This window comes from Artemia sp. Qi Xiang Cuo, chromosome 6, assembly GCF_049724085.1.
Source record: "Artemia sp. Qi Xiang Cuo chromosome 6, ASM4972408v1, whole genome shotgun sequence".
NCBI lineage: Eukaryota > Metazoa > Arthropoda > Branchiopoda > Anostraca > Artemiidae > Artemia > Artemia sp. Qi Xiang Cuo.
In genome coordinates this window covers 52,106,364-52,127,351 of record NC_142799.1, presented here as the reverse complement: position 1 = coordinate 52,127,351, position 20,988 = coordinate 52,106,364, and the positions used below count along the sequence as shown (strand labels likewise).

At 33.3% G+C, this 20,988-nt stretch overlaps 1 protein-coding gene across 1 annotated transcript in view; it reads left to right on the top strand.

Annotated features, from left to right (window-relative positions):
- Itpr (Inositol 1,4,5,-trisphosphate receptor) overlaps nt 1-20,988 on the top strand; it is a 244,336-nt gene that overhangs the window by 214,387 nt on the left and 8,961 nt on the right. The window contains exons 37-43 of the mRNA XM_089091077.1: nt 928-1,050; nt 3,852-4,036; nt 7,619-7,783; nt 11,698-11,911; nt 15,047-15,201; nt 17,539-17,704; nt 19,609-19,769. Of these exons, the coding sequence (XP_088947203.1) occupies nt 928-1,050; nt 3,852-4,036; nt 7,619-7,783; nt 11,698-11,911; nt 15,047-15,201; nt 17,539-17,704; nt 19,609-19,769 (1,169 nt within the window). The remainder of the gene's footprint in view (nt 1-927; nt 1,051-3,851; nt 4,037-7,618; nt 7,784-11,697; nt 11,912-15,046; nt 15,202-17,538; nt 17,705-19,608; nt 19,770-20,988) is intronic.

Genomic DNA, 20,988 nt, shown 5'->3' with positions numbered 1-20,988 from the left:
GAATGTCATTTTACTTCTCATTAACATTGATTTCAGGTTTACGGAAATGTTATAAAATTGAATTATCCTCGTGATTTTCTAAACAGTTGTCTTTTCTTTTCTTTTTCTTTTATATACAGGCTATTTTCTCAAAATATTGTTTCTCTTTTTTTGTTTAGTCTTGCAGGCAGTATTCCGGCCTCACATATTTCACTTGGGGAAAAAATTATCTGAGTTTAGGCCATTATTGGCCATACATATCATTTCATGAATGAAATCATTTTTGTTGTTATTTATTGTAATGATAATAATAATAGTAATTTATTTCTGACCCACTATACAACAACACAAATGGAGTAATATAACGAAAGCAAGAATAGCAGAACAAAAATCGCACTCACTGGTAGACCAGATGTATTAAATTGTGTAAGGGAGTGCCTAAGGAAACAGCCGCATTTTTTAGCTTACTACTTAAAAACTCAGAACATGAAAGTATACTAGTCTCACCATATTTGTGAACAATAGCAGTGTTACGATACGATCTCGGAAGGTAAAGCAAACATTTGCAATATCTACAATAAAGTATGTGAACCTCGCGCTGATCTCTGCTTTTTCAGAAGTGGGTAAAGCCCCGTAAAAATAAAACAAAATGATCAGACAAATTAAAAATAGTCTGTCAATTGCCTTGCGAGAGTATCGCCCGAGGTTTGGAACAATCTTCGCGTTGCCGACTCTAAGCTTTCCTTTAACATCTTTAAGAACCTGTGTACGTAGGGTTGATATATTTGTCCGAATTCCACGAATTCCTTGCCACCGTATCTGTGAAACAAAACGAACAGAAGAAAGGCTGCAATTCAAGCTTTTGGAAACAGGCTTAGAATTGAAAACTAAATATTCACACTTTTTATATTTAATGACTTTGTCGCTTCATTACTTTTATCCTTACAGGTTTTTCGACATTATATTGGACAAGCGCACAAATGAGTCAATCTGGTAGAATCCTATTTTATCTCGCCCTGATGGTGAACGTCATAATTATATTCTTTTATCCTTTTTCTGGCGAAGCTTCTCGTAAGTCTTTTCTCTTCTTTTTTTCACTTTTCTGCGTCACATAGCCCCTCCACCCTCCAATAGTGGCTATACGGTCTAACTGAATATATAACACAAAACGCATCTTGAAAATTCTAGAATCTTTGAAACGGCTATTGCTAATCTTCGTTGACAAAGAAATAAATGGCGTAAATATTCAAAATACAGGAACATAATTAAAATTAAATATAGAATGATAATAACATTTAAAAAAAAAAAATACAGTGGAAAATTTTGAATTAAGGTGGAAGTGATGCTCCTGCCGGCATAGGAGGAACTAAGGTCTAAGGAAGGCTGAGATAAACGTTTTATGACATTAAGGAGCAAATCTTTACTTGTCATTTACCTGTAATTTATTTCGGTTTGCAGTATTTATGATTAAGCTTTTACATATGTATGGTTGAATCAACAAGATCTTTACAAATATGTCTATTATTGCTTAATAGACATATTTGTATTTTTTTTTATTATTATTATATATATATATATATATATATATATATATATATATATATATATATATATATATATATATATATATATATATATTTTATTTGGCATAGTTTAGGTTCTGTTTTATAAACGCTTCTATTTATTTTCGTCTTTTCCGGTTGAACGCCCAAATTTCGAGGGTTCAATATCCTGTTTATAGTATCAATATTGTTTTTTTTTTCGTTTTTTTTTTTTTTACGAAAGCTAGGCCTTGTCTTGTAATTAAGTCTCAGAAACGGGAATCGATATTCTTAAATAATTAAAGAATTTAAAAGCCCTTGAATAGTTAAAAAATGAGGATAATTTTTTTTTGATAAACAAGAAATTTTAAGAAAACGCTATTTTCGCCAGCGCACGAAAAGATAAAAGAAATAAAAAAAAAAATCCTGGTAGGCTATTTGGAAAATTGGAAAATATTGAGACTAGACTAAAAGTGTGATTATAAGACCAATATGAAGTCTTATAAGAAAATTATCGTCTTATTAAAAATAATAAAACCAAAAAAATAAGATATTAAGACTAAAAAAAAGAGCTGTTTTAGCATATTTTATAACTATTCAATGACGAGTTTTATCATAGCTACCCCGTGCTTTCCTTATTCATGTTAAATGATTTAGTTTTTCGGATATCGGAGAAAAAAAATTATTTACATTCTAGTGTCGTTTGGAAATAGGAGTGATTTCTTAAGGTTTTTTAGTATTCTTTAAAAATGTCTCCTTTTCTTTTACGAACTTATAGACAGGTCTTGTATCGTCTTGTTTTCCTGAAATGATGTTTTCCCCGGTTTTTCGTAGTAATTTTTGTGCTTTATTGTTCATGTTCATTGACTATGTATTTTCCTTTGGGACTTTTATTCTACTGTACTCAGTATACAAAACGTGAAGGTCGAATAATAGATTTTAAAATAATCATTTACTGGAACTAGAGAGTAGGTGGGAGAGCTAATTCCATATGTTATTATTTTGGCCGATGTTTTTCAGAAGAAGGTAATTCTCCTACCGACATAATACCTATTCACCAGCACTCTTATTGGTCTGCTATGCACAGTCAGAACACTAAGTTCTTAGAGCATTTCTTAGCGAAGAACAAAAGCTTATTTTTTTAGTTTTTCAGGGGGTGGCGACTGACATTTCACCAGTGACACCAACTTTGTGTTTGAATCTTTTTACACGAAAGTCTTAGTGTACACACTTTACAAGGAGATGTAATTTCGAATTGTAGTTGACTGTAGGTGCAACTATATTTATTTTAAAGTAAAAACCATGTTTGTAGGTGCGGTCGCTGGTACGTTGTGGGAAATTTGGCAGTTCCCATTGGAAAGTTTGATTTAGCGTTATTGTATTGTTACTTTCTTCCCAAAAACACCGGCCAAAACATAATTTATTAAATAGGTCGCAGTAATAGGGGCCAAAAAGCAAAACGCATTGTTACCTGAATACTTTTAATAAACCATTACTGCCTATTCCACAAACTGTCGTTTTGACGATTGTCTTTGACAAGAAGGCAACAATGGTTGAACATTAATTGTCTCAGTGTATTTATCACTAACATCCTTTTGTTCCCATTTTTTAGATATACAATTTTATCGGCACTTCTCCCCCCAACAAGTTCCCTCTTTCTGTCGCTCTCTCACTCTGTGTTTCTCTCTCTCTCTCTCTCTCTCTCCCTTTCTTTCTTTTTCTTCTCTCTCGCTCACAAGCTCACTCACTCACTCACTCTCTTTCTCTTTAAAAACAAAATAGTCCACTTAAATTCCGAAAATTCCCGGCTGAATTGAGCCTGAATTCAACGAAATTCAGGCTTTGAATTAAGTTTTTTTTTTTCTGCTGAATACCCGTGCAATCTCAATGCCGCTTTTATTTTCCAGTTCCTACTAAACCCATGTTAAAGGGCTTGATTTATCTGTCGTATCTTTTTCTATACTCTCTGATCTAGGTCACTAATCGAAATTCTAAAAGACAGTAAATTTAACAAAAATTCTAAATAAAAGTCAAAGTAAATCTAGAAGTAACAGAAAGTTCATGATTGTACGCCCTCCAATGTTTTTGGCTATAAATTAAACAAATGTAAAGTCCGAGAAAAATTGTGATGTGAAACCCTGTAGGATAATATAAATAACGAAAGGTTTACATAACCAAATTAGGAATAAAAGGAAACAAAAAATTAGCCTCAAGGTTTGCGGTATTTACAGAAACATGGACACAGTGGACATTTTGTCGTGAAATCTTCTTTTGTCTTAATAATTAGTTTCTAGTTTTAAATCTAATATTTTTTTTTCTGTTATTTTTTAGGTACTTACTACACGCTGCAAAGATATTTTACTCTCATTTTCAGCATTTTCATGATTTCTTTGGTGACGTCATTCATCTACAAAGATAAACAAAAGGCGAAGGACATAGCTTTTTGCACGTTTGTACTGCTAATTGTGATTTTGTTTGGACCTCATCCCGCGCTTATCTTTTTTGGTGCATTGAAGGTAAGTTTCAAATCAAAATTACTTGAAATAGTATCAAGAGCATCGCAGGGGTTTGTGTCTGCCTCCCCTCCTCCCCGTGAAGACAAAAAATTTTCAAAGTAAGTTTACAAATTTGATTGGAGTAAAGTAGCAAAATTTATTAGATTCCAGGTTTGGGGGCTGGGTAGGTCAAAAAATAGTATTTATCATCAGTACATTATCCTTAAGTATATACTAGATTTGCGTTACATAGACAACTTAAAGTGTACAGCGTTGACTTCGCCAACAAATGTTTTGCAGGAGCAACACTTTGATCAAGGATTCGAGGAAAAACTTGAAAAAAAAACTTTTTGCGTGCTGACCAATGGTTTGCGTTGTGCAGGTACCGATCTTCGGATTCAATGCCTTCGGCTAGGACTGCAATCAGTGGTTGAGGGCAAGTATCCGATGCTTCCCGTGTTTTTCCCCTAGATTTCTCCAGGTACCCATTTAGAACTGCTTCGACTGTGGCTGAGCTTACAGAGTCACACCATTGACCCCTCGTTCCAAACCGCCGACCTTGGGATTTCAATTCTGGAGCAGATTGAAAAATATTATATTGACTTTGCTGCTAATTGAAACTTAAATTACCACAGACATTAAGAATGGAATTTTGGAATTTGGAGCTCCAGGGGAAAACCCTGGAGCTCCATTTTTAACGCAAAAGATCTCCATTTGCAGTTTGGTAGATTTACCCCTAGCGGGCACGAAGTTTGAAAATAACTAATGTGTTTGAAAAATCTGCAGAAAATGAGCGAAAAAAACATATCGTCTTGGAGCTTTAGAAGCTATAACTTCTCTGATTGCTATAGAAAAAGACAAACGCTGCTATATATCTAAGCTATGGATTAACATGGGTATTATTAACATTATTCAAGATTAAAAGCATCAAATTATTAGTTAATTTATTTACCTACAAAAACATCTTTTTAGAAAGAACCAATTAGGCTATCCTCTTCTGTTATATTTATCCCTTTAATTGACTATTGGTATGTAAGTAGTCAATTAAATATATATATATATATATATATATATATATATATATATATATATATATATATATATATATATATATATATATATATGTATATATATATTTATATGTATATATATATATATGTAATATACCTTTAAATGTACCCGAAACAAAATTTTGACTTTGTCACCAGCTCAACCATAAATGTATACATGTAACATAGCCTTAAATGTATTGGAGACAAATAAAATGCAGACAATATTTGATCTAGTATCTAACCCCTTGTTTTGGTTTTATTTCTTCGCTATCGATTGCTTTCCGTAAATATTATAAACTCAACATAAAGCACGAACAGACATTTTAGTAACAGTGGAGAGTTGAAATTTCGAAACCATGGATGGATTAAAACTTGTAATATAACCCTATTGAACCTAGATAGCACTGTAAAGCTGTTTGTCGCTTTTCAGAATCATATTCTTTAAATGAATATAATAATTGCATTTCAGGAACTACCTCTCTATTCAGGAACTACGTGATATTGTTTTATTATTAGTTATAATCGTCGTGTAAATATTTAATTCCAGGTTACAATGATTTTTAATACCCTTAAGTGTATCGAAAACGAATAAAAAAGTGTACTGGATGTTCATAATTCTTTAACCTCGCAAGTCCCCTCAAACTTCCCCACCGGGGTCAAATCCAGCCGAGACATTCCCTAGCGGACATGGAACCGACTTTTTTGTATTCTCAAGTGCGTCAGAAGCCAATAATAAATACACCCACTAGCAAAGGATGCGCACTCCTCATCACCGAAGATGACCTTGGTATTAGAAGCGTTTAACCAAAATGTATGTGGACTTCGTAATAGTTGTACTTAGTTTGATGTTCGATCCCTAAATGTAACAGCTGGTGGTTACAAGCATCTTTTTGGTGATGGTTGCAGCTTAGGCTTGGCACAAAATTACATATTTCAGCGGGAATATAATCATGATAAACAAATAAGTAGAACAACAGGGAAATTTTTATACAAGACAGTGGAACGCACTGTCTCCACTGTTTTGTATAAAAATTTCCCTGTTGTTCTACTTATTTGTTTATTATGGAAAGGCAGTGTGGTCTTCGTCGCTATTTAATATAATCATGAAGACGAAAAAAAATATTTATCTCACAAAAATAAATTCCCACGATCTCATTTTTCATAGAAAATTTTATTCGCGTCGGCTTTAGCGTTTGACAGTAGTAAATATAAAAGATAAACTGAAAGGAACAATTATGAAAGGAATAACAAATATAAGATGAATATGAAAAATCATGAAAATGATTTAAATTTGTAAAAAGATTGTAAAAATGATAAATATAAAAGAATCGTCGAAATCAAATGATATTTTTTGCTGCTAATCCTTAGGAATCAGTCATTGGATGTCTAGAACAGCTGTAAGTCTAGCTTCGTATTCCACTGCAGCCGAGGAAGCTCGAACGGATGATCACCCATACTTTACAATTATGACACACTTTACATAAACAAATTTGGCTTTTACCTAGCGTTAGGGAATTTTCTTTAATTTAGGCATAATTTTTATTGTCCTAGGACCGAAACCTTGTGTATAATACAAAAAATGCTGTTACGCTGTGGTTCTAAACCGTTGCTATCCTAATTATTAATAGCCCTCTCCTTTCTCCTGTGAAATTAAACATACAAATTTTGGGCAAGGGAGAAGGGTCAGCTGTAGGAACCTTCTTCTCATTTTTCTTCTTTTTTAATTCTTATTACCCGTCGCGCGTTGCTGGGATCACAAAAGAAAGGAAAGAGAGAATTTCACCCCCACACCTCCATTTTGATAACGATTGCGTTTTTAAATTTAAAGTGTTTGAAAAACTCCCCGTCCCCCCGCTGAAAATTTTCCCTCCCTTACAATTATTTTACCCATATGTAAGATAACGATGCTGAATTTAAAATTAAAGCATTTGACAAATTTGGGTTGAGTACGGAATTAACGGAACTGTTGAATACGGTAACAAATTTAGCGAGTTTATTGAAAAAGAAATTTCATAATTCAGAGGTATATTAGGCGACAGAATTCATAATTAATTAACCAGTTAATTGAATATCCAGAAAATGTAAATATTGTGATTGAAAGACTCTCAAGTATCTGTGTTGAGGGGTCTGTAATTTCAGTCAGCGCGAAAAGTATTAAGAGGGTGTTGGGATAGGGGTATTTTATAAATGCCTAAAACCCTCGGAAGAATGTACTCACCAACTTCTTAAAGTTTCTTTGCGATGGGATGAACAGTGTAGTAATGCTTACAGAACAGCCAGACATAAAATTTTATATATATATATAAAATTTTATATATATATATTAATTATAATATATATATATATATATATATATATATATATATATATATATATATATATATATATATATATATATATATATATATATATATATATATATATATATATATATATATATATATATATATATATATACATATATATATGTGTGTGTTTAGTTTGATATGTTTTTTATTTGTATTTAACATATATATTTCTTTGCTTCGTCATATAAGTGTATTTAATCTAGGTGGTTATCAAGGTTGTCCATATAGTGAGCATTATGGGCAACTACGGGATGTTTCCAAAAACTTTCATTGAAGCTATAAAGAACTACGAGCTTGTGTATCACTGCCTGTATCTAGCGGTCAGCTTGGTCGGTCTCATCATTCATCCCTTCTGCTATGCATTTTTGGTAAATATTGTAATTTATTTTCATACCTTAATTAGGAACTTTTAATTTAGAATATAGATTAATTTAAAGTATAGAATAGAGACCTAAAAAAATTAGCACATTTGCCTGGGCAGCTAATGTATGTAGAGTGCAGAAATATATTTTTTTTTTATTTCAGAAATTCGCAAGAAACTCTAATCTTAAACGCTTGCCTCTCCGAACTAATTTTTGTCCGCGAGTGTGTTTTTTTTTTTTTTGCATGCATTTTTTAAAACGATTTAGGAATTACCAAAATTAATTTTTTATTTTTTATGAGATAGTTGGGGTTTGTTGGAAGGGTAGCAAAAAAAAAAATAAAATAAAACTCAAATCTCCTAATACTAATTTTCTTTAAGTTAGTCTATCCGTGGCATAGCATTAGTGTTGAGGCATTTTAACCTAAAATTGTTGTCTGACAGGCAAGGCTATGGAACTTCACATTAGTTTTTTATTACTATTTTTTTTCTAATTCCGTGACTTCGCCGCAGAAAAATAATCTTTTCACTAGAAATGGGTATTTTCTACGCATCCAGTTTTTTTCTTTTTTTAAAGTTAACAACTTTTAAAATTGCTTTTTTTAAAGCTACCGGTTTTGCTGCGCTTTGGTTTGGCTATATTGTTTATAAGAAATTGGCTCAAAAAATAATTCAAACCCGCCAAACCAGCAAATTTGTGTACCTTACAGCTATATCCAACCCCATTTGGAGGGGCTGGGACGGAACTGTGATAGAAGTGATCAGTATTTAATCGCATTTGAAACATCACGGTTGACCCTCGGATCGATCTCCTTAACGGTAATAAGACCAGTACACCCAAGGACACGATTTATGAAGACAAATAATAAACTAAAGTTTGGTTTCTGGGACTTGCGAATGATGTCTCAACTGTTTTAGAACTGAACAAGTAGAGAAAGTGATGGGAGATTACCAGCTAGACTTATTAGCACTGCGGGAAGTCGAGTTTACTGGATCAGGAATTGAGAGGCAAGATGCCGACCATATCATCTTCATGCAGCGGACCATCAAATAGGTGAGTAGCCAGAGTTGCCGTGATGATGCCAAAGGCGAGCCGCAAATCGTTCCTGAAATAGACACCCGCATTCCAAAGAATGTTAAGTGAAAGGCTCTTGGGAACCGATGTTGAACAGTCCATGCATTGTTTGCCACCCCTATACAAATGAAACCACTGATGAGGAAAAAGACGAGTTCTACAGACCACTTCAAGCCACCAAAGCTGTACTAAGTAACGATGTTTTGTGCATCCTTGGTGACTAACGCCGAAGTAGGGAACGACCAATCCTTCAGCCCGCAATTTCCTGGCCAACATGGTTTGGTTTAAGAAACGGAAATGGGGAGCTTATGATTGACTTTGCCCTTATTAATGACCTTGCAATTGATTTCTTCAGAGAGATCGACACTAGTAATTGTGAACGTCACCAGATTGGACTGACCAAAAATCAGATTGGTCATTGCCCCAAAAGAAGAAAATGGCCATTGAGTCTTCAAGATGTTCGGGCCTACGGAGATGCTGACAGATCAGATCATAGACTTATGCTAGCGAAAGTTTGTGTAAAACTGTAGAAGACATACAACTAAAGGACAGTTCCCAGTCCAGTTTTGACCTAATAAAATGACATGATACGACAAGACAGTAAAACGAGCTTTTTTAACTGAATTATGCAATAAATTTGAAGCTCTTACAAAACAGCCTGCCACAAACTAGCTAAATCAGCCTTGAGCTTTAAGAGAAGCCCTAATGACCTGTGGCTGTTGAAACAAAAATAGCTTCTAATAGAATAAATAAAAAGAATGAAAAAATTGACGTACGCATATATTATATTCAGCATGCAGCAATGAAAGGGCTGATTAAGATTTTGTGAGGACTCTAGACAATGAAATTTCGAAACCTTGGAAAGGGTGTTCTCTGTATAAATATCAAACTAAAACCAACAAAGATTTCAAGTGGAGTCCATTTTCTGAAATGTAGGTTTGAGACCCTACTTCTCTAAATGGCTCTCAACTAAGGGCTTGACAAAAGGATCTTTGTCTTCTACCGGATTTCAAGACTCCTGAATCACTTTACTTAAAAGAAGATATTTAGTTTAGCCTTAGTGGATTATTCAGTATTACAAAATTAAATATATCTGAATATACTTCTCAAAAATTATTACATTTAAAAACAACTACAAGTAGGCCCCTCGAGCTTAGTGGCTCCTAGGCTCTTGCCAATGCTAGTTCATTTGGGTAATAGAGTCTTAGATACATCGTAGCTAAGAGGGTGGGGTAGAAATTGAACATGCTTGTCCCCAGCTGCAGCATCTGTTGGGTGCCATCTAGATATATATAAGGAAAGATAGGTCGACTTATATTGTTGTGAGGGGGGGGCTGACATTGCTCTGGGCGCTGAAAAATCTACTTTCAATTCTGAATGCGTCGCAGTTTACTTCTTTGTTTTGTGACTGACAAGCAGTTTGCTTTACGCTGTGCATATTAATGCACAGCGGCATGAGATTTAGATGACATCGTTTTTTTGTTTTGTTTTTCAATGTCAAGTTGGTAAATGTAAGTCCGCAAATCTTATTAATTTGAATGATCTGTGGTATTTATTATATAAAAAAAAGGCTCTGCCAAGTTGTAAAAAAAATCGTTTTTGGCTAATACTTTTCAACCTTAATGAATTGCAAGTAATATTTGGTCAAATTTTGTTTCTAAGTATGGTGTTTTGTTTGTTGTTTTTTTTCTAGGGGGAGGGGGGGTGGTTAAATTTGGTGCACGAAGGTACAATTAAAGCCGAACAAATGTTTTCTGTTTAAAACTTTTTTTGCGCTTTTTAAAGTTTTTAAGTTTAATGTTTGGCTTTTATGAATTTTTTTCGAAAAAAAACAGTGTTTGAAACATAGAAGCAATTATCGGCTCAAACAGTGTTCATAAATTTTGTAAATTAGAATACTCTAGTCGATGACGTTGGAAGACTGTTATAATGACTTTTTGTCATATCCCAATATAAACGGTAGTTTTAGCCCTTTAGCTACCTAACCTGGTTAGTTAGACATTAATTTTTGTGCTGAGTCGGACTAATTAGAATTCACATTTGTGCTTTGGAATTTATGGTAAATGCAAACACATCCATGAAACATTCTTCCTACATGTAAAACAAGAGATGGAAAAGCGAATTAGTATTTATTCTAAAGCTATGAAATATTTGAAATTAAAAAATGGACAGTTGTAACAGAAATGGGTATATTTTTGATAGAAAAATATTTTACTTCCAGAAACATATCTAGCGAGTCTTTTTTTTTGGGGGGGGGGGCTTGAAAAAATATTCAATAGTCATGGTTTTCCATGCCCATCAAGTTTTTTCCAGACTAGGATGTTCTTCTACGGTGTTTGAACTTATTATCACAAAAAGAATCCATGTTTACAACAGAAAGAAAACGTAATAAGCGTCACATTAGCTTTTATGGTCATTTCCTTTCCCTTGTTTCTAACCTCAGCTGTTTCTTGGCAAAAAGACCCAGTAATATACCGAAAATTGTGCGCTAAAAACGAAGCTTGTCGATTAAGTAAAAGCTGCTTTCACTTCTAAAAATTTTGCTTTAGCAACTTCTTGTTATTTTTTCTTAGAACAGTAAGATGTAATAATTTAATATTATGTAGACATGAAGTTTTTTTCATATGGTTTTATTTACTAATTAGGAATGTAGATTTGTGAATCTCTCTCTCTCTCTCTCTCTCTCTCTCTCTCTCTCTCTCTCTCTCTCTCTCTCTCTCTCTCTCTCTCTCTCTCACTCTCTCTCACCCTCACTCACCCTACCTCTCTCTCTCTCACACACTCCTTTTCTCGGTCTTGTTTTGTATTTCAATGCTTTGCGTTAATTATTTTCTATTCTTTTTTAGCTTTTGGATGTGATTTATCGGAAAGAAACATTAAAGAACGTCATTCAATCTGTAACAAAAAACGGACGATCGATTATTCTCACTGCCGCCCTTGGCTTTGTTCTAGTCTACCTATTTTCAATTGTTGGATTCATATTTTTTCAAGATGATTTTCAACTGGAAATTGAGCCACTTGTTCGGCCAAGTTGTGACGATGTCTCTGAATTTGAATCCGGTGAGTATCTTCGTTTCACTATTTGCCTATCGCCACGGGCAAGCATGTTGGTCAAACATAAATTCGGAGAAGGGGGCGGAGATGCTATATAAAAAACTTCAAAATATTTCTACTATCAACCCGCGATAAAAATATGTCAAGTCGAAAACAAACAGAGGTTAATCTAAAAAACGTTATGGAACAAAAAATAAGTGCCATGTTGAAACCTAAAACGAGCCAAATATAGTCATATAATGACTCAAACGTCAAGAATGGATATGAATGAATATTTGAAACAAACCTGAAACGACCATAAATTAAAATGAATAATTAAATCAAACGTAAAATACCACGTACCACCATGGATGAATTGATCAAAGAGTACGGGCAACTTTTAAGAGTCGAAACTGGCAATAGTGTCTAAAAAAGAAAAAAAATCATCAACGTCATCTATCGTTTGGCGTTTTTTTGGCATTTTTTCATGCTTCGCAATTGTATTTTTTTTAGAAACTGACATCAGACATTTATTACTACGCTGATGTTGCCGATTGCGCAAACTACACTAATTTTGCATTATTATTGCAATGAAGAAATGCCAAAAAACGCCAAACGCTAGTTGGCACTGGTGCTATTTTTTTTTCGACAGATCGAATAGAAATTACAATGAACAAACAAGTCAAACTTAAAATAAACATGAATAAGGAGTGAGGCTACTGCCCCTTCAAACCCTGTAAAGATTAATGTGGCACTTGTGCTTCACCGAAAGCGATTTATATTGCGAACAGTGTTCAAAACATTGACAACAATCCAACAACGAAAGAAAATCACAATACTAACAATGTTTACAAACAAGAACTACCACAAATAAGAGTAGTGCTACCCCCTCCGTCCTCTCAAACCCTTTAAAAGGCTCCAATTACTCGTAATTTACTGAAAACAATAAGTATTTTGAACGGTGTGGTTTTTATTTGTCAAAACAGCAACAATAAAGAAAATTTTGACACTTATCAAAATAATAGCAAAGAATCAACAGTATCATCTGTTATATTTAAGTTTGACATCGTTATTCATTTTAGTTTGTGTTCGTTTCAGATTTCGTTTATTCATTCATAGTAATTTATGTTCACTTTAAGTTTGACTAATTATATGACTGCATTTCTGCTCCTTTTAGCTTTTAACATAGATATTTAATATTCTTTGAAACCCTTGTTTTGAGAAACATTTTATTAAATTAACTGTAAAAAAACATTCGTTAAAATGCAAATTGTCTAAAACTACAGTTCTTGAAAAATAATGTTTTCAGACAGAAGGCAAAGGTAGAATGAGACAGCAGAAGATCGTAAGAAAACTGTAAGAAAATTATCCCCTAAAATACATTATCTGAAAATACAGTTCTTGGAAATAATTTGTTTCAGATTTAGATTATGGGATAGAGCGATACAGCAGAGGATTAAGTTAATCGTAAAAACAATAATCCCTAAAATAACATTGCCTAAAATACACTGTTTGGAAATAGTTTGTTTCAGGTTCAGAGTTTAGGATAGAACGAGACAGCAGGCACTGATACTAATTGTAAAAAAAAAAATTCGTTAAAATACAATTTGAAAACACAGCTCTTGGGAATAATTTTCCAGAATTAGAGATGGGGTAGAACGGAAAGCAGAAGAATCAATCGAATCCAATTCTTAATAATAAAAAAAAAAAAAAAAAAAAAAAAAAAAGACATCCAAGAAATGATCTTTAAGAGCCAATATGAGGAAAATACGAGTAGTATTGTCAAAAGCCTGTGCTAGATTCTGTATAGAAAAAGAAATTTTTCAAATATCTTAGACCTAGCTATCTTATAACCTAAAACAGTTGAAAACAGAATACACCTGCTTTCATAGAATTTTAACGACTGCCACACTGTTTAAAAGAAAATTTCTCGTTAAAAAGTCACACTGTTTATTAATGTGAGTTTCATCAAATCTGAATATCTTTATCCCCGGCACAAAATGGAAGAAGTTTATTAGTTTTCCTAAGATTTCCGAGCAAGTATGTATTGGCTTTTAGTTTTCTGTCGTTTATTCGGATCTCTTATCCAAGTTCTAACATTTATCCCGATCAATTCTAAATAATATGTTATTTAGTTAACTAGAATACTAAACTAAAAAGTTTGTAACTACTAACAAACAAGAAGTTTTTGAAGGACGAGGCAGTTGATTTTTTAAGGTGCCAGATTGCCCTAAGGAGCTTTATTTATAAAAGTAAAGTGGGACAAAAACGATCAAGAAACCAATTCTTGGACACTCGAAGTGTCCTCTTGCTTCCAAAGGGCACTCGGAAAATACAATAATATTCATAGCATAAAACATTATAGCGATCTATCCTCTAAACTACTTGAGAAATAATTAAGATAAATTCGTTGATACAATCTATTCGTGAAATTAAATTTTGATACAATTAAACTAGTTCTTCACAATTGACTAAAACGAGACATAGGTCTCTTTATCAGATATATTGTACATTTTTGTTCCAGGATATTAGTTCGCAGTTTTCCGAATTCTTTTCTTATACTGTTTTAACTGATAATCTTAAACCAACTATCTTCTACTATATTGACTAAAAACTAACTTATACTGTTTTGATGACTTATTTTATATATATATATATATATATATATATATATATATATATATATATATATATATATATATATATATATATATATATATATATATATATATATATATATATATATATATATTTATATATATATATATATATATATATATATATATATATATATATATATTATATATATATATATATATTTTATATATATATATATATATATATATATATATATATATATATATATATATATATATATATATATATATATATATATATCATATGTACACATATATTTTTCTTTTCTTTTTTTTAAGCGAGGGAAATATATTGCTCTCAGTTTCTGGTACTAAACATTCGATGAGGTTTTTTGATTGCTCTAAAGTTTCTCAGGTACAATTAATAATTAAATATAGTTTGTAATAATGAAAAATAAAATAATAAAACTTAGATAAAAATCAAATAATTAAAAACAGTTAATTAAAAGCAATAAATATAATTAAATATAACTAATCAAAACTGATTAAAACTCGGATATTTCAGGTTCGCCTCAACGCAGTGAATGTTTGGCTCAATTAGGTGAATCAACGAGGCAACGGTCTTGCGATACCCTACTAATGTGTATCATTACGGCTTTGCACCTTGGAGTTAGACAAGGCGGAGGCGTGGGTGATATTCTTCGAAAAATAGGTCCAGAGGTATGTTCCTTCACCTTTTTGGGCCATTTTATGATGTATTTTATTTTTAGCTTTTTTATGATGTTAATAATAATCAGGTTAACCAAGCTAGTCTTAGTTCCTAAAATTCGCAAATACAGTGTCCAGTGAATATATATATAAATATATATATAAATATATATATATATATATATATATATATATATATATATATATATATATATATATATATATATATATATATACATATATATATATAAAAACAAAACCTGTCCCTGCTCCAGAAAAGGTTCCTTAGGTGGTTACGACGATCTTTGGATTCTTAAGTCCCCTAAAACAAACAGTCTTGGAAGATGAAACTCCTTTAGACACCTTACCATCCCACCTTTATTTGCATGAGACCCCAACGTTGCCATGCCTACAAGAAGTACGTAGTGTGCTATGCAGATAAAATTTTACTTCGCTAGGATTATCTTTTTCGGAACGTGACTGTTAAAGCTTTTGTTGGCGATGAGGTACGTTATTACGAGAAGAGGCCATAACTTGTAGTGATAAAAAAGAAAGCTGCCCTGACTTGTCAGATCAGCCAAAGTCGATGAGGTACGTTGTTACGCGAAGAGGCCATAGCTTGTACCGGTAAAAAGCCGTTCTGTCTTACCAGATCAGCTAGAGCTGATGAGGCACGTTCTTAAGAGAAGAGACTATAACTTACAGCGATAAGAAAAAAGCAGCTCTGTTTTGCCAAACCAGCTAGATCTAGTTATGAGCTACAGCTGATAGCTATACGGAGACAGGAAGAAGTAGAAAAGGAAAATCTGAAAAGAAGGCTGCTGAAATTAAAGTTGAAGTGATGGTCCACAAGAAGCTGAAGACAGCAGAGCTAGAGACAGATGATTCACGCAGGAAAGAGAAAGAAGTCGTTGAGGCCCCTCCTAAAGATTTACTTGAGTGTTTGGAGGAAGAAAAGGACTTTCTGAATGTTGGCTTGACTGAAAAGATGTTAGAATTAACATTAAACGATCGCAAAGAAGACAAAGGTCAGAAGCTGAATTGGTTGAATTACTTTTTCTGAAGAGGATATCAGAGTCGATTCATCGCCCACCGAAAGAGCAAAAAAGCTACGGATGATCTTAGGTGCATTCTATCAGCGATTTTGTGTACTTAAACGCAAATACTGTCTTGCCAGTTACCCATGCTGGTATTTAGACGAAGTTTTGCTTTAAATCAGTAGAATCTTTATTCTAAGTACCGTAATCACATGTAGCTTTTTGTATAAATAAGTGATAATAAAGGGATTCAACCTTCTTTTTATAAGCTCGCTGGCCTCAGAGGTCAATGTTTGTGTTAAGGTAGCGAATGTACCGTCTCCAATACATTTGACCTAGGCACTGACCGCCTTTGGGTAGTCACTTTTCTATTTACGGAAAAACCAAATTCATTTTTCCCGAGGTTTTCCTATGCGGCCGACCCCTGCTATAGAGATATGTGCTGAATTTTCTGACTGGGGTAGTTTAATGTTAAATATATATTTTTAAATCTTTGCAGATGAACTTACTGACTAATGTCCTATTTTTCCTTGAACTATAAGCCGGATTTGGACTTCAATCGCCGCTTAATTCCACCCCTTCGCGCAGAAAAAGATATTCTAAATTTAGTTGTTTTTTTTTCAGTTTTGGACAGCCGAGGTCTATGCCCGTATGCAAATCTTACATGTTCAAATAGTCGAAGATGCGGCACTTATTAAGGCATTAATAAACTTAGGTTAATCTGCAGTGATCCATACATTAAAATGTCAAAGATCCCAGTGATTTTCTTTCTGAGCATCTGAATAAATTGATAAACTTTTTTAGTTGCATTATTTCATTTCATTCTTTTTGGTTAGCAGGCAATGCTTGCCACGCCGACGGCTCATTTCTGGCATCCAAAATGAAAAACAATCAGATATTTATATATAAGAAAATATAAAAACAGTAATTTGAATCTGTAATACGTTGACTGATTAAATTAGCCAGATGAGTTGGCAAAGGTTTTATGGGACTTGATTTTTTTTTATACTGAAGAGCCTAGTCATCTCTCTCTCTCTCCCCTCTCTCTCTCTCTCTCTCTCTCTCTCTCTCTCTCTCTCTCTCTCTCTCTCTCTCTCTCTCTCTCTCTCTCTCTCTCTCTCTCTCTCTCTCTCTCTCTTTTTTTCTCTCCTATTCCTGAATTGGCAATGTAATTATCTTATTATATATTTATTAACTTGTTAATTAGTTTGGCGTCTCTTCTTTGTTCACTTATTTTTCTTCATCATTTTAGGAACTTATTTTTGGTATTATACGATTCGAATTAGTTTGTTTTTTTCTCTTTGCTTTCAAGGAGTCTGGCTATATATACCGTGTTATATACGATATGTTCTTCTTCTTCGTTATGATTGTCATCGTTTTGAACCTCATATTCGGTGTCATCATTGACACATTTGCCGACAAGCGTACTGAGAAGGACAAAAGAGAAGAAATCCTAAAAAATTCCTGTTTTATTTGTGGTAAGCTTCCTGTCTTCTTTTTTTTAAAGTAATTTATGGCTAAGTGTAGCCACTAATGTATATCGTAATATGGAATTGTATCTTTTACTTTCGATTTTAGAACGGGCTTAGAACAACATATAGATGGACCAGATGCGCGAATATGTTTAACCAACGGATCCCGTTTTCCCGTTTTAAAACGGAAGATCAGGCTTATGGGATGGCACAAACTTTGAGCTAAAAATGTCAATCAGTAGGTACGTGTGAGGGTAGAAGCCTTCAGTTTTGACTACCCTCCAACCAAGTTTCGCGGTGTTTCCCATGGTTTTGTGTAATACGGCTTTTTTATTGCCCTTCCCTGCCCCCATTCCATAAATTCCTCATTTCCTTTTCAAATGAACTTAACTGCAATTGATGATAAAAGCAGTGATGGTCATGCTGTAATGTTCTCATATAAACGATGGATAAGTGACTCAAGCGATGAGAAAATTTTAGTAACAGCGGTTAAGGTCACCCCTAACATGGATGAACTGCTAAAGTAAAAGAAAAGAGTTTTCGTTCGTCTGTGCTTGATCTCTTTTTAAGCTTTGAATGAAGCTTTTCTCAAATGACCACATTCCCATAACAAGCTCAGACAGCATAGAAGCAGCTTGGATGGACAAAACACGTTATGCTTTAGCGTATTAACCAAGTTTGTACTCAACATATATGTGTGACATTCGTAGCTCTTAAACTAGTGAGCTGAAAATAATTATACTTATTGACAATGCCGTATCCAGAGCGGGGGGGGGGGGTACCGGCTGGAATCCTCTCCACAGAATATTTTTCTGACCTGTACAAAATAATCAAGAATACATGTAAAGCTTATGTAATATATGTTCTTTTTTTACTTCCCCCTCCCCAACAAAGATCCTGGATACGATCCTGCTAATTGATATAGGAAAAATTATATAAGCAGTACTCTCTAGCAGGGGCGTACTTAAGGGAGGGTCTTCGTGCTGATGCCCCTCCCCTGAAATGTTAATATTTCTAGGTTTGTGTCATGCTGTCGGTATCAGTCGATTTTTTTGCGTATTAGTTTAATTGAATTTGCCAAACCCCATTTTTTCCCCTCTCATTCAAAAAAAAAAAAAAAAGTTCTTCTAAAATTATTTTGTCCGAAAAGTGGACCAATAATGCTAACGCATAACACAGCGAAAATATTTAGTCAGCTTATCTTTTCTGTCTGGCATAGCCACTTTTAGGACACTTTTTATTACACTGACCTCCAAAATTTTACGTTTTCCTGTTAGAAAATGATGAATTGACTATTCTTATCAGTTTTATCTTGGAATTTTGCCAACGTCCACAAATTTTGCTTTAATTGCCTGGTAAGCTTCCTTGATGTAAATTTGCGTTCTAAATTCAAAAGTTACATTTTTAATTTTACGGAAAAAAAATTTTTCCAAACATTACAAAATAATTAACAATAACAATCTTTATTTTTGGAACAACAAAAATCTTAGCAGAAAAACTGACAAGTGGAGAATTCTTACCTAATTTCTTAAACCAGGATTGAGAATTACAAAAGGAAAAGCTACCGTTCTACATTTACTGGAATTACTGTTGATCCCAGTAGTGGGAATGGGAGGGGGGTTTGCCCCTCCCCCTAGATATTGAAAAATACAATTTTTAGGCGTATTTTCATTTAAAAAAAACGAAAAATTGCCTTCCCCCCCCCAATATTCTCATGAATTAGCGCCACTGGCTGGTCTCTAATGGCATAGGCATAAGTTTGAACGGTGGGATTCACAATAGCACAAAGATCTCTTTTTTTTCACAGTTTTCATAGGCTCTTTTCAGGGGATGAATTTCTCCCCTAGATATGCTTTATTTAGTAAATTTATGTTAATGTACACACTCATAATGTTTTTTTTTTCTTTCAGGACTGGAGCGGACCTCATTTGACAACAAGGCTGTTACTTTTGAATACCACATTCGTTGTGAGCACAATATGTGGCACTATTTGTTCTTCCTTATCCTTATTAAGACGAAAGATCCTACCGAATTTACAGGTCCTGAAAGCTTTGTTGCTGACATGATTCGAGTAAGGAATTTTTTACATAGAAAAAAAAAATTACTTACAAAAAATTATATTAAATTTTAAATCGAGATTATAAAGTAAATTTTGAATCTGAAATGTAAATTAAATTTAAATAAAATCTAATTTAAATTGAAGTTGAAAACATTAAACATTAAAAAATTACTTACAAAGAATTTACTTAGAAAAAAAATTTGCAAAACGTATTTGCAACAATGTTTCAGATTCTCTAGTTTCATTGTTTTCTCAAATTCCATAACCATAAAAAAAATAGATAAATAAAAAATAAGACAAATAAAAAATATTAAATAAATTTATTAAAATTATTTGAAAGAATATGAGAAAATAGTTTTTAGTTTGTTTTTGAGCCTGCAAAAAAAAAAAAAAATATATATAATCTTCCAGTTGTACTTTGATAACAAAATAACTTCTTCTTTTTTCTCTCTGTCTCTTTCTTTTTTCTCTCTTTCCTTGTCTTCTCTTTCTCACTCTCCCTTTTTTCTCACAAAAACTCATTTTTATTCTTGTTTTTATTTATCCAAAAGTGATCCTACAGATTTACCAACAACGCAAGTCGCATCATTCCTAAAGTAGAAGCTTGTATGAGATTGCATAGCTAGATGTAAACCAATATGTTGATTTTTCTCCTTTTACTTTTCCCTCCTCTCAAACCCCAACCCTTCAGCCCATAAAAAGGCTCAAAACATCTACAACCAAAAAACCTTTCAAATCTCCTCCAGTCAGAAATGCCTTGTAACTTCACCCTCACACATCTAAACACTCATCCTTACACGCATCATTAACAACATGTCATTCTTCTCTCTCCCTCCAAACATGTACATTTCAAGGAGGCAGGAAACTCCTTCATTTCTTTCATTGACTTCAATTAATCTGGAAGGTCATTTTATAATTCAGGTCGAAGATAACGGCTAGGGCACAAGATCTTGTCACACTCTTCGGTTTCCTTAATTCTGTAGAACCAGGGTTGCCACCGTTGGTGATTTTATGGTATGATGATTTTACCTAAAAAACTGGGATCTTATCATGAGATTAGTGATTGTACTATGTCTGAGCTGCAACTTCAGAAAGCAACAAAGCAAATTCTTGTGACAATGCTATTAAATTAGGATCTGTTGTCAGAAGATGGTACGTTGTTACTTAGCAAAATAGCAAACCTCAGGGGGGAACCACCAGCCATGCCACCTATTAATCATTAAAGAAGAGA